The sequence below is a fragment of the Manihot esculenta genome, chromosome 9 (genome assembly GCF_001659605.2).
Source record: "Manihot esculenta cultivar AM560-2 chromosome 9, M.esculenta_v8, whole genome shotgun sequence".
Classification (NCBI taxonomy): domain Eukaryota; kingdom Viridiplantae; phylum Streptophyta; class Magnoliopsida; order Malpighiales; family Euphorbiaceae; genus Manihot; species Manihot esculenta.
In genome coordinates, this window is record NC_035169.2 from 12,006,848 (window position 1) to 12,018,907 (window position 12,060).

The following is a 12,060-nucleotide window of genomic DNA, read 5'->3' on the forward strand; positions in this document are numbered from 1 at the left end:
CGGTTTTTTCAATTTGAACCGAATACTGTTCACCCCTAGTTCAGTCACTTCGTAGTCTTGCCCGCATGCGTGTCGAGAGAATTAAATGACTATCTGGCATGGAGAGGGGCTCTGATGCATTCGTACATATGGATTTGAGTGACAGAAACAGATGACATTATAGCAGAGAGACCGTTAGACATTACTAGCAGACAAATATACGTCACTAGCAGACAAAATCCTTTTTGCCCTCCTTAAGCTGACACGCAAGACGGGCTGGGTCCACCGCAAGACTAGGTCCAATAGGAAGAAATCCAGCCCGGTGATGTGATGTGAGGGAGAATAGCTGGTCCAGTCATTTCGTAGTCTTATCTGCGTGCGTGTCGGGAGAATTAAATGACTATTCGGCATGGAGAGGAGCTCCGATGCATTGGTACATATGGATTTGAGTGATAGAAACAGGTGACACTGTAGCAAAGAGACCGTTAGACGTCACTAGCAAACAAAAGTAAAAGGGATATAAAGGGAAAAACGTCTTTCTCTCCATCTAAATTTGCATTCATACTGTAAATCCTATTTTATGGATTTTCATAACATCAATTGGAATTATAAATAGATAAAATAAAATAACTTCACATTTACTTCATTAACCCAAAACATTTATGAGAAGCATACCAAAATGAACAAGGCAGATTTTGTCATCAAGTGGCAGCAATCAGCAAATCCATGAAAATTGCAATGTGTGAGCATTACAATTTCGTTGCAAAGTGTGGTTTTTGTTTCAGAAGGAAATTTCATTGAAAAGTACCAAACACATGCAATAATCCAACCATCACTAAATAACAAACTACATGCAACAACTAATCAAGTATATTAATCTCCACCATCCATTAATCAAATACCTTTAAACAAAATATTAATCAAACGTCTTCCACTCCGTAGATGTATAAATGTATATAATAAGGTTACTTACAGGCCATCATTAAAAAAAAAGCTTATTAATTAGTTTGATATATAGACTATTTGTGTGGATCTTTTCCTACCCAAAACAGTGGGCATTGAATTGGTCGGTGATATGATTTAGTAATCGACCAAAATACATCCCATATATGTGATATATCATTAATCCTAAATGGTGATATGTTCGTATAATTGAATGTGTAGACTCGATCAATAAGTGATTATTATTCGGTTTAAATCGAAAAAATCGATTAAACCAATTTAAATTGATAATTCAATTTAGTTTATATTAAAAATCTTCAATTTATTTGGTTGGTTTCAATTTTAGTTAATAAAAATCTGGAGAAATTGAATAGACTAATATATAATTTATTAGAACCACATTACATGTATTGATGTGTAGCTTATAGAAGACGAAGTTGATGACCATCGATGGCTTTTTTTTCTTTTCTCAGCTCATTTTTAGGAGATGAAGTGGATGAGATCTTTTGAGATCTAAGTGTTAGCTCATGAATAAGCTCTTGTTTTTTGATTTTGAATATAATTTATATGTATTTTTTTATCCTTTGATATATATAACTCTAAATGATTAATTATTGTTTGATAAATTGCCTCTGTGTATATAATTTTTCAATGAATTTTAAATTAATTTGTATGAAAATCAAATAAAATTGTGGATCATTAGTTGATATATAAATCATCTTTGATGAAATTACTCAAAGAAGCGGTTAAAAAGCTTATATTTTCAGTTAAATATGAATTTGACATTAAATAATTTTTAAATCAAATCGAATAAAAAATATGTGATTCGATTTAGTTTGGTTCCTTCACTAATTAGATTCGGTTTAATTTTTATAATTAATAAATTTAATTATTTTAATTTTAGATGGTTTGATAGTGAATTAAACCGACGACCGATGCTCAACCGTGTCAGCCATTATTCTGCACTCTTAATCATTCACATCTTAAAAGTTCGCATTTTACTAACTAGAGTCTAAGTCTCTTCTGTCTTTTACCTTTAATATTTGTTATTTTGCAATCTCTAAAATCTATATAAATGCAAGATCTTTTCACTAGCCGACACATTCCAAATTCTTAGAGAAACAATTGACTAACTTTTTTTTCTCAAATTATAAAAATATTAAGGATATAAAGTTTAAGATATGCTTTCTCTAATACAATTAAACTAATTATCATTCTCATTTCACTTGATCATTTAAACGTACAAGTGATTATTTATAGGCATCAACCACCTCACATTTTTTTCTTATAAATTATCAGCTCATATGAGAAAAGTTTTTGAAAACATCTGTTAATTTATGGATTTATTAGTCAATTATTCCGTTTTACATCCCTAAACATTATTCCAAGTCTCGAGTTATTATTATTATTTTTTTAATGAGAAAGTGGGATTATGAAATTTAATGTAAAATTTCTCAAATTTCAACATTTGCCATTAGATTAAACCTGTGCCAAACATAGATTTAGAGTAAAATTAAAGATTTATTGTCTTTGCCTCCTTTTGTTTTGTATAAATATTTTACAGAAAAGTATTTTTATATTGTGATTTTTAAATATTCAATAAAATTAAACATAAAAATATATTTAAAAAAACCATAAAATACATTTCCAATTAAATAGAAAATTAAGTTATATTTTAAAAAAAATTAGGTATTCTTTTAAAAAATATTTGTTTACGGATGATAGCTTGTAAATAATGTCTATATTTATTTATGGATGATAGGATACGCAAAGTCTTCTGCCTCTTGTAATATTGAAAGAATAATTTATCAGAAAATAATATTTCAGTTATACATATAAAAAATTTGATTCCATTAAAATAAAGTTAAATTAAAAATAAAAAGAAAAAGAAAAAAGATGTTGGGCTTGGAAGAATTAGAACAAATATTAATTTTTTGGGTATGGGCTTTAGAACCAAGAGCCCATCAACTGATGGTATGGGCTTGCATTAGAAAGTGGGTTGGTTAAGTGAGTGAGTGACAGGTCATGCAGGGGAAGCGCAATAGAAAACAAACAACAAATCAAATCCATCATAAAAAAAGACTTGGTCTTTCCACTCTCTGCCTTTCTCACTTATCCAAAGCAAAGCTCGCCTTCTCCTTCTCTCTCTCTCATTTTCAGATTCCTCAGCCTTTTCCATTTCTCACTGTAAGTTCTTCTTCCTCTCAGCTACAGTCCTCATTATCCTTTTTCTTTTTAATTTATTACATTCTAAAAGCTGTAATTTTGAAATCGATTCCGTTTAGTTATTGTCTTTAGGTTCCATTTACAGCTAATCATACTGAAAAATGCCAACGGATTTCGGATTTTCGGATCCTGATTTGGGCTTCAGATTCAGATTTGTTTTCCCATTTTTTGTTGATTTGGTGTACTTTATTTATTTATTTTTTTCCGGGATCGAGAATTTTAGGCTTGTAAGTGCTTATAGCCTGAGAAAAACGTGGTAGATGGAAGTTTATTTCTTTTAATTTCCTGTTGGCTATCTTTTTTCCTAGAAAATCTTTGGTTGAAAAAAAAAATCTCAAAGCAGGAGATAATGGAGCTGAGGCATGTAGTTATATGACCTTCTTAATCTTAACTGAAAGAGATTTTAGAATATACTGGATTTCTTTTACATTATGAATGAGTCAATGATGTGGTAAATCAAGGGCACACTGTGTTCGGGATTGTGAAGACGAGGACGATTATTAGGTATATCTAGTAAATTCCAGTTACGACAGTGAGATGTAGTTTGGAAGAAGCTTGCGTTCCATGTTTAGAGTTGTTACATGATGGTTATAAGCCTCTAGCATATTTTGTTTTATCAGAATCTTCAAGTTCTTTTCTAATCAATGCATGTAATTTTACTTACAAAATAGGAATTTTTTACTACATGCCTTGCAAAACTGTGTTGGCATGTTTTTCTGTGTGAAGATTAGGAGACAAAGTAACATGTCAAAGAATAAAATAATGATGAAATATGGTCGATCATATGTGATGTGTTTGGTCTTGTTGAATATTTAGGCTACCATGAGTGACAAGGGAGACAAGTTATGCCCATTGTGTACTGAGGAGATGGATTTGACAGATCAGCAATTGAAACCATGCAAATGTGGTTATGAGGTTTGAGCGCTAAACTTCTATCCAATGACGATGTTTGGGCATTACAGTTACACGTGCTCTCTACATGTGTAATTTATTTTATTAACACTTGTATACTGCTCGGAGTTGAAATTCCCATAACTTGAATGTGTATCTACATAGATTTGTGTTTGGTGCTGGAATCACATCATGGAAATGGCTGAAAAGGATAATACTGAGGGTCGTTGCCCTGCATGCCGTTCATTCTATGACAAAGAAAGAATTGTGGGGATGGCTGCAAACTGTGAAAGGTATTATCTTTCATTCATCAATGTGAAATTCTGCATAATACATTGTTGAGGGAGGGTTGCAATTGACAGTACATTCTTTGTTACATAGACTGGTTGCTGAAATAAATTCTGAAAGAAAACTAAAATCAACGAAGGTGAAGGCAAAACTATCTGAAGGAAGGATGCATCTTACCAATGTTAGAGTTATTCAACGGAATCTAGTGTACTTAATTGGATTACCGCTCAACCTTGCAGATGAAGCTGTGAGTAATACTATTTATCCTGTTCTACTTCTAGCTGCTCCTTTACCTTTTTTCTTCTGCCTTCGCAGTATCTAGTTCCAGGTATCTGAGCAGAATTGCTGTTTTTCCATTTGTTGCTTCAGGTTCTTCAGCAAAGAGAGTACTTTGGCCAATATGGAAAGGTGCTGAAGGTGTCTATTTCTAAAACAGCAACTGGGGTTATTCAACATTCTTCAAACAAGAGTTGTTGTGTGTAAGCATCTTGGCCATTTGTTTGCAAAAGTTTTTCTTTTTCTCCCTCTCTGTCTCACTTATCTGGGGTGATGTTAAACAGTTAAGGTGGTTTCCTTTTATGATGGTTAGGTATATAACATATTCAAAAGAGGAGGAGGCTGTTCGTTGTATTCAATCAGTGCACAGTTTTGTCCTAGAAGGTAGAACCTTAAGGTAAGTACATATTTTTTCTTCTATGTTTGCTTTGTTTCAATGCTATTTGAAGGCTGATAACTAGTATTATATGCAGGGCATGTTTTGGAACCACAAAATACTGCCATGCATGGCTTAAAAACATGGTATGCATGCACGTGCACTCCCTCTCTATCTCCTAACACAAAATGGTCATAATGAGAGGTCTACTAAAGATAAGAAATTGTTGAAGATAGAACAGGGTGAAATATTTTTGCACATGATTAGAAAATAAAGAAAGAGTTGGGCTTTTTATGTTCAATGGAAAATATATGAAAAATAGTTTTTTAATAGAATGAATAAGTTTCCACAAGAAATCATGTAGAAAATTACAGTTTACCCGTTGGATTACATGAGATATAGTTTTTGTTTAATGAAGAAAACCATGGAAATATTTCAATGCATTTAAGCTTCATCTTTTTCCTTTTGTAGTTGAATAGCCAAAATTACATAAGAAAGGTTATTGAAGTGTTTGTGGGACTCACATAGTCAGTGGGCTATGTCTAATTGGCTACTTGTGATGACAGATGTTGATTGGTGGTGTTGTATATATATGGAAATATAGGTAGCCACTGTTGTAAATGACTTAATTGCCTGTTATCCTTTTGACCAATTTTCTTTTGGCTGCCACACACCGGAAGTGTGGAAATATTCAGCAAATAAAAATTCAAAACAAAATTCATAAATGTTCTTTTTCAGTTTGCAAAGCAACAACTGAGTAATCCTAGATATTGTTATGATTAGTGCTTCTGTTGGTCCAGCCTTGCAGCATTCCAGATTGCTTGTATTTACATGAATTTGGAACTCAGGAAGATAGTTTTACGAAAGATGATTTAGTTTCTGCATTTACAAGGTACAGTTATTCGAAGCTATTATCTTGTTCATATTGTTGGTCATTTATAAAACTGCATCAAGGCATCATCCATGGGCTATACAAGATAAAAATTGTAATGACAATGGCATGACGTAACAATGGTTCTGTGTGATTATGCCCCTTTCCCCCAACCCAAATCTACAGCACCACCACCAAAATAATAATAATAATAGAGACTTTCCCAAAATAAAGACTAGTTTCCCATTCCTTGAAAGCAGTGCCAATAACAATAACATCAGAATAGTTTAGGGATTATGTTACATGTTTGCTACACATGTGCTGCATGCTAGTTATTTAACTCTTCATTATATTTCAGGCTCTGCATTTTTTTGTAACATCTTATTTGGCCTTGTATTTATCGCCTTTTTCACATAATCTACATTTCCTGAACTCAGTTAAATTATTTAAATTATTTTACTTATGCTACATTGGTGCTTGCTATTTAAGCTATATCTAATGAAAATTATCTCATTATGATTTTAAAGGAGTAAAGTTCAACAAATTATTGGTGCTACAAATAATTTGCATCGTCGTTCAGGAAATGTCTTACCACCCCCAGCAGATGAGTATACCGATGGAAACATAATATCAACAGCCAAACTCAACTCCAAAAGTTCTTTAAATGTAAGATTCCATTTGATTTGCTTTTTCTGTCAGAAAATATGGTGTCATTGGTGGTTGAGTTGTAGATAACCATTGAATGATTAGCCTGATTTTAATGAGGTGAAAATAGATGCGAGGATTTCAATTTGTTGCCAATATGAAGTCAAATTGTGAAAAGCACTTCCAACTATTAGCTACAAATCTTGGCATGTGGATATTTGAATACGTTCTGAACCAATTAAAATTCATTATGTTGTTCAAATTCTGGGAGTTGATTTACGCAGTTGCTCCCAACTTGATAGACCATGTTATTTCCTTCCAGCAGAAGATTGGAAACTGTGATAGTGGACCCTGTGCTGATAGTGGTACTGAAACATCTGATACATTTCCTGGGACAGCCTCATGGTATAAAATTTGGTGTTATGTAGCACGAACATTGTATCTCCTGTGGTATTTGAATTTTTATTTTCTCATTTGTCTTTTAATTTTCCTTCAGGGTCATGAGTGTCTCTTCGGGTGCAGCATTGGCTACAAATTTGTTAGGTTCTGGATCTTCAGATTTTTATGGAACTCTGAATCATAACCCTGATACATCAAGTGGAACCCAAGTTTTTGCATCTGAAGTTTTGAGCACCAAAAAATCTAGTGATGCAAAGAAAACTATGATATCTGAAGGAAGTTGTGAACTGCATCCTATCCTTGTGACATCCAGAAATGTTGCTATGCCACCTGTGGGTGTAAGCTCTTTAGGACTTAACAAACCATCCTGTTTTCTGGATGAAGATGGAGACTTTCAGGGAGTATGCTCTGCAATATCATCAATTAGGATTGATAGCCATCTTAAGAATGAGAACTCTAATCCAGTTATTTCAGGAAGTTCAATTTATAATCATAATCTACCAGTAAGTCAGGGTTCACAACAAGATGTGAGCCTACCTGTGAAGTCTTCAGCCTTACCAGCACTAAGGGAAAACTTAATTGTCAAGGATTTATTTGGTGATCAGCATCTTAAAGGTTCAGGCGACGTGAATAATGTGCCATCCACGTCTTGTCTACTTCCTCCACAACAGAATTTGAAAGAGTCAGGCTTTAATTCTTTGAAGCAGGGTCAGATTAGTTATGAGAGTAATTTTAATGCCTATCCAAGCACTGCACCCATTGAATGTGAAGCTGATGTTGTTCCATTGAGAGCTGTCCAGCCAGGAAAGTCCAGTGAATTCTGTGACAACCAACCTAGTAGTGGCCTGCAGATGGATGGGACTTCTAATTATTCTGTTGTCTTCTCAGACACTGGATTAGGGAAGTGCTTGGAGGGAGGCAATAATAGTGAAGGTAGTCCTAACAATAAAGTTGCACCAGATGTGGGGGAAAACAACATTATCTCAAGTATTCTTGCTATGGATTTTGATGCATGGGAAGATACATTAACGTCACCTCAGAGTTTAGTTAAGTTGCTGGCTAAAACTGATAGACAGCATAGTTCCCTGAGAATACCAAATTTAAGAAAAGTACAAGATGGCAATCAGTCAAGGTTCTCATTTGCCAGACAGGATGATTTCTTTGACCAAGACTCTAAATTGGGACATACAGTTCCTGATGCAATCAATTGTTCTACCTTACAACATTATAATGAGAACAAGGACGTTTGCATGGACAGACATTATGATATTTCTTCAAATGGTGGTTCTGTGGATTCCAATAGTTTTCTCAGCAGCAATCCTTTTTTGGCTTCTAAATTTTCTGGTGAGCTATTTTTGAATTGGACATTTGTTCTTTCCTCTTTCTTGAGATGTGGTTTTCTTTTGTGATTTCATCTTTGTGGTGAAGGCTTAGTTTTATGTCTGGATTTCAACTACTTTTTGGAACATTGAAGTGCCTGAATTCTCATAGTTATTGTCTGGTTAGCAAGTTTTTCTAAGCAAAAGGTGGGGAAGGGAATAAAATATGCATAGGATTTGCTAGTATACCAATTCTTTTTCTAATTATATTTATCTTAGTAACTTATTTGCTGTAATGCGTTGTTGCAGTTGCCAAAGCTCCAGCATCTCCTCCGCCAGGATTTACACTTCCAAGCAGAGCAGTACCGCCGGGATTTCCTACTAATGGGGCAGTGAACTATGATGGTATGTAGTATACAGCTTATGATGATTAATGCATTTTCCTTTGACAATTGTAACCATATATCATCCTGCAGCAAGCTGTTTGCGACAAAATCCTTCACCATTACCTGGGAATGCTGGCATCTCTGTTGATGTTGAATTCATGGATCCTGCAATAACGGAAGCTGGTAAGGGGACACAGGCAGTGAGGCTGAATAATCCAGGCTTTGGCATGAGGCCAGCTTTATCGCCTCATCTGGGTACTTTTGATCATGATATGGAGCTTCAGATGGTGATGCAGCAACCTGTTTCTGTCAAACAGAACCCTAGGTTCCTGGATCATTTCAGGAATAGATTCTCTCCCCCAGATAATGCTTACAATATTTCATCAATGCTTCTGGGTCAATCCCCACCCAACAGTCCGTCTCCATTTGCACAAGTGTCGACTCAACAGGTTAGAAATTGGCAAATGTCCCATGGCTGTTGGGGTGGATGGGATGAAATCAAGAGTGGCAATCTAGGTATGTCTGAATTGTTAATGAATGGAAGGCTGGGATTCAACAAAATTTTTCCAAGTCATGAGGATTTGAAGTATCAGATGTCCAGTTCCAACAATCTATACAACAGAGGATTTGCATAGTAATTTTTGTTGAAAATGGAATTCTTGATCCTTGAACAATGCGGCTGGAAGACTTGGGTTTGAACTGTTTGAATGACGTTGAGTCTCTCGACTTTTGTGCACGTTGGTTTGTTGGCAAACAACATGTAAGCTGTATTCTTTGCCTCGCAAGTCCAGGAATTTTTTTCCCCTTGATTTGGAAGTAATATCTGAAGCTTATTTTGCTTACAGAGGTCAAGTTGGGTCCAAAGGTTCTGTTAGCCTTAGAGTGGCAGGCTTAAAGGATTGACGGTGTTGCTCCTCTCACTTTAGAGAGTGGCTGGCTCAAAGTTCAAAGGATTGACACAGTTGCTCCTCTCACCCTTAGGAGTGGCAGGCTCAAGAATTTACGCTTTGTTCCTCTGATTGACACTGTTGTTCCTTATATCTCATCTTTCCATGGTAGGTTTCATTTGAATGGTTATTTCATTTAATGCAGATGTACCTTCATTCCATGAAATACTGACAATCCTCCTGTGTTTTGTTTTTAAAAATTGCAATTATTGTGAATGGTGGATGGAAATCTGACTACTGTAGTTGCATGTTTTCGGTTTCTTGCTTAGATTTTTCATAGTTGAAGCGGAAAATCGTTTACCAATTTTCCCAAAGGGTTATGCAGGTTACACAAATTAACCCTTCATTTTCTTTTGCAGGTGAAGCAGGAGCATGAGTTTTGTTATAGGCAAAGGGTATCTGGCAGGAAAACCCATATGACAATATACGTTTGGATTGAAATCCCTTATCCCTATGAAAAAAAAAAGAGAAATCCCTCTTATCCACTTGTTGGATGGAGAAAAGGAAAATTAGAGATCTACAGCTCAATGTCTACTGGACAAATTGGCTTGGCAAACTCATCGTTGAAATCACAAGATTTCTCTCAGATATAAGTGCGAATTGGAGTTTGTAGAAAAGAAAGTTTGCATCAATTTATTTATTGTTCTTCTCGGGACTTGAACATCTAGCACTGGCTTACTAGGACTTTCCTTTTTTCAGTGGTTAAGCAATTTTTTTTCCTTGCTGATGCTACTTATTATGTTTTCATACCCTCGTAAATTTGCTATGATTGGTTATATTTATTAATATGCATTTTTAAACCACTTGGTTTTTCTGTCAATATTAAATTTAGTTGATAAAAACAATAACTTAAATTTCATACCTCTGCATCTATCTAAACACTTTCGGAAAGAGTATGTAGCTAACATTTCACGGTGAAGGAGCTATTGGCGCCTTTGAGGGTAGAAGCACTTGCATATTCTGTTTTTTTTGGTTGGGGTCCCTCCGATGGTAGCCTTCTCTCTACCATCCCCTCTATATCAAAGAGGAGTTTTTGATGATTTTGAGTTGACTGCCTTGTTTTTTTTTTTTTTTTTTTTTTTTTTTTTTTTTTTTTTTTGTGTGTGTTTGGTAGGTTTTCTCCATTTATGGGCTTGATATGAAAGGTTGCTGAGAGATTTGATTTTCAGCTTTCGGTTGGTGCTGAGTTTGCTTTTTCTGAGGATTTAGCTTCTCTTGTCGGGAGGTTATACTTGCATAGTTAGACACAACATCTTCGGGTAGATCTTGCTTTGTCCGTAATTGTGATACCATGGTTTATAAAAGCATGAGAGGTTGAGCTTTGTCCGTCCCTTCCTAGCAATGTGCTTTAAAAGTTCAAAGCGAGAGATAATTTCAGAGAGATTTTGGATTTGTGCAGGGTCTTGGATTCAAGCGCATGTGCTGGAAGACTTGAGAGGATCTAAATTGGTTCCCATGTTGGTGGTGGGTCCAATTGGCGTTAATTAGGTGATTGGGTTTCTTTGATTTAATTTGTTGAGTTGGCTAGCTGGATAGGTCTCCAACTTTGCCCTGAGCACTGGTGTAAACTCCTAGTGAAAATTTTGGCCTTTGGGTCATGTTAAAGCATACGTGGTGTGCATGTTTAAAAAACTATAGTCACAGCAGCTATTCTAAACATGTTCTTGGTGGGGGCTGCAGAGTAGTACAGGTAAAGGAAGAGGGGAAATGTCTAATGAGTAATAATAATAAGTGGTGCAAAAAGCTTCAAAAATCAGAAAACAGTACAAAAGAATAAAGTTTAAAAAAAAAAAAACCTGATAAAACCCGGCAAGCTGAACGACGAAGCGTGCAAAAAAGGTCCTTTCTTGCTGGCTTTTCTACTGAGACACACAGTAACATTAAATTCTAGGTTCTACTTGTAGCTCTTCATTAGAAAAAAGACACATTTGTTTGGCTTAGAAAGGAGAGGGCTCCCATGGAGCTATGGCCACTCAATCCTTCACAGCATCGACTCATTAGACACTGACCCTAATCTCCCCTAAATATAAATAATATTAAATTAAATATAATAATAAAAAATTCGTTACATAAAAAAAACTTATTAATTGATTTATTAAATTTAAAAAAAATTTATAAAAATATCATTACTTAAAATTTTAAAAAATTACTAATGTTTATTCATTTTGATAGTTTTAATTGTTAATAACAATAATCAAAGATTAAAATTAATGAATAATTAATTAATTATTTTTTTAAAAATATAATAATATAAAAATTGACAGTAATTTTTTTATAATATAAAAAATAAATAATAATATTTTCCATGCTTAAATCAATGTATCCATTATAGTTATACCCTTTAAACCACTTGTATTCATGTGAAGCATATGTATACATGGTGAATACTAAGGTGAAAAGCAAACACTATCTATTAGCTATGTTTCTTGCGTCATTCAATCTTCAAAGGTTGTGGTGTGTGTGCATTAAATTTTTACATGCTTATTTTAATTGTTAAATAATTTTTTAAATATAT

The 12,060-nt window shown here is 34.4% G+C and overlaps 1 protein-coding gene across 2 annotated transcripts; it reads left to right on the forward strand.

Annotated features, from left to right (window-relative positions):
* The first annotated feature begins 2,972 nt into the window (after positions 1–2,972).
* On the forward strand, positions 2,973–10,269 carry LOC110622649. 2 transcript variants are annotated; one of them, XM_043959881.1, is made up of 15 exons: positions 2,973–3,108; positions 3,964–4,062; positions 4,204–4,331; positions 4,420–4,573; positions 4,696–4,805; positions 4,916–4,999; positions 5,076–5,124; positions 5,779–5,870; positions 6,377–6,515; positions 6,817–6,899; positions 6,991–8,237; positions 8,522–8,617; positions 8,689–9,358; positions 9,444–9,653; positions 9,905–10,269. In XM_043959881.1, the coding sequence occupies exons 2-13, from the start codon at positions 3,970–3,972 to the stop codon at positions 9,231–9,233; spliced, it is 2,820 nt and encodes a 939-aa protein (XP_043815816.1). In that variant the 5' UTR covers positions 2,973–3,108; positions 3,964–3,969; the 3' UTR covers positions 9,234–9,358; positions 9,444–9,653; positions 9,905–10,269. The 2 variants fall into 2 exon arrangements, with proteins under 2 accessions (XP_043815816.1, XP_043815817.1); XM_043959882.1 differs by having other exon boundaries at positions 6,820–6,899.
* Positions 10,270–12,060: the final 1,791 nt, after the last annotated feature.

What these genes read in the sequence shown, in the direction of transcription:
- LOC110622649 (XM_043959881.1), top strand. Translation starts at nt 3,970, where the DNA reads ATGAGTGACAAGGGAGACAAGTTATGCCCATTGTGTACTGAGGAGATG. An exon ending in TCAACCTTGCAGATGAAGCT is followed by an intron (nt 4,574 to 4,695) that starts GTGAGTAATACT and finishes TTGTTGCTTCAG; the next exon opens with GTTCTTCAGCAAAGAGAGTA. An exon ending in TTTGGCTTCTAAATTTTCTG is followed by an intron (nt 8,238 to 8,521) that starts GTGAGCTATTTT and finishes GCGTTGTTGCAG; the next exon opens with TTGCCAAAGCTCCAGCATCT.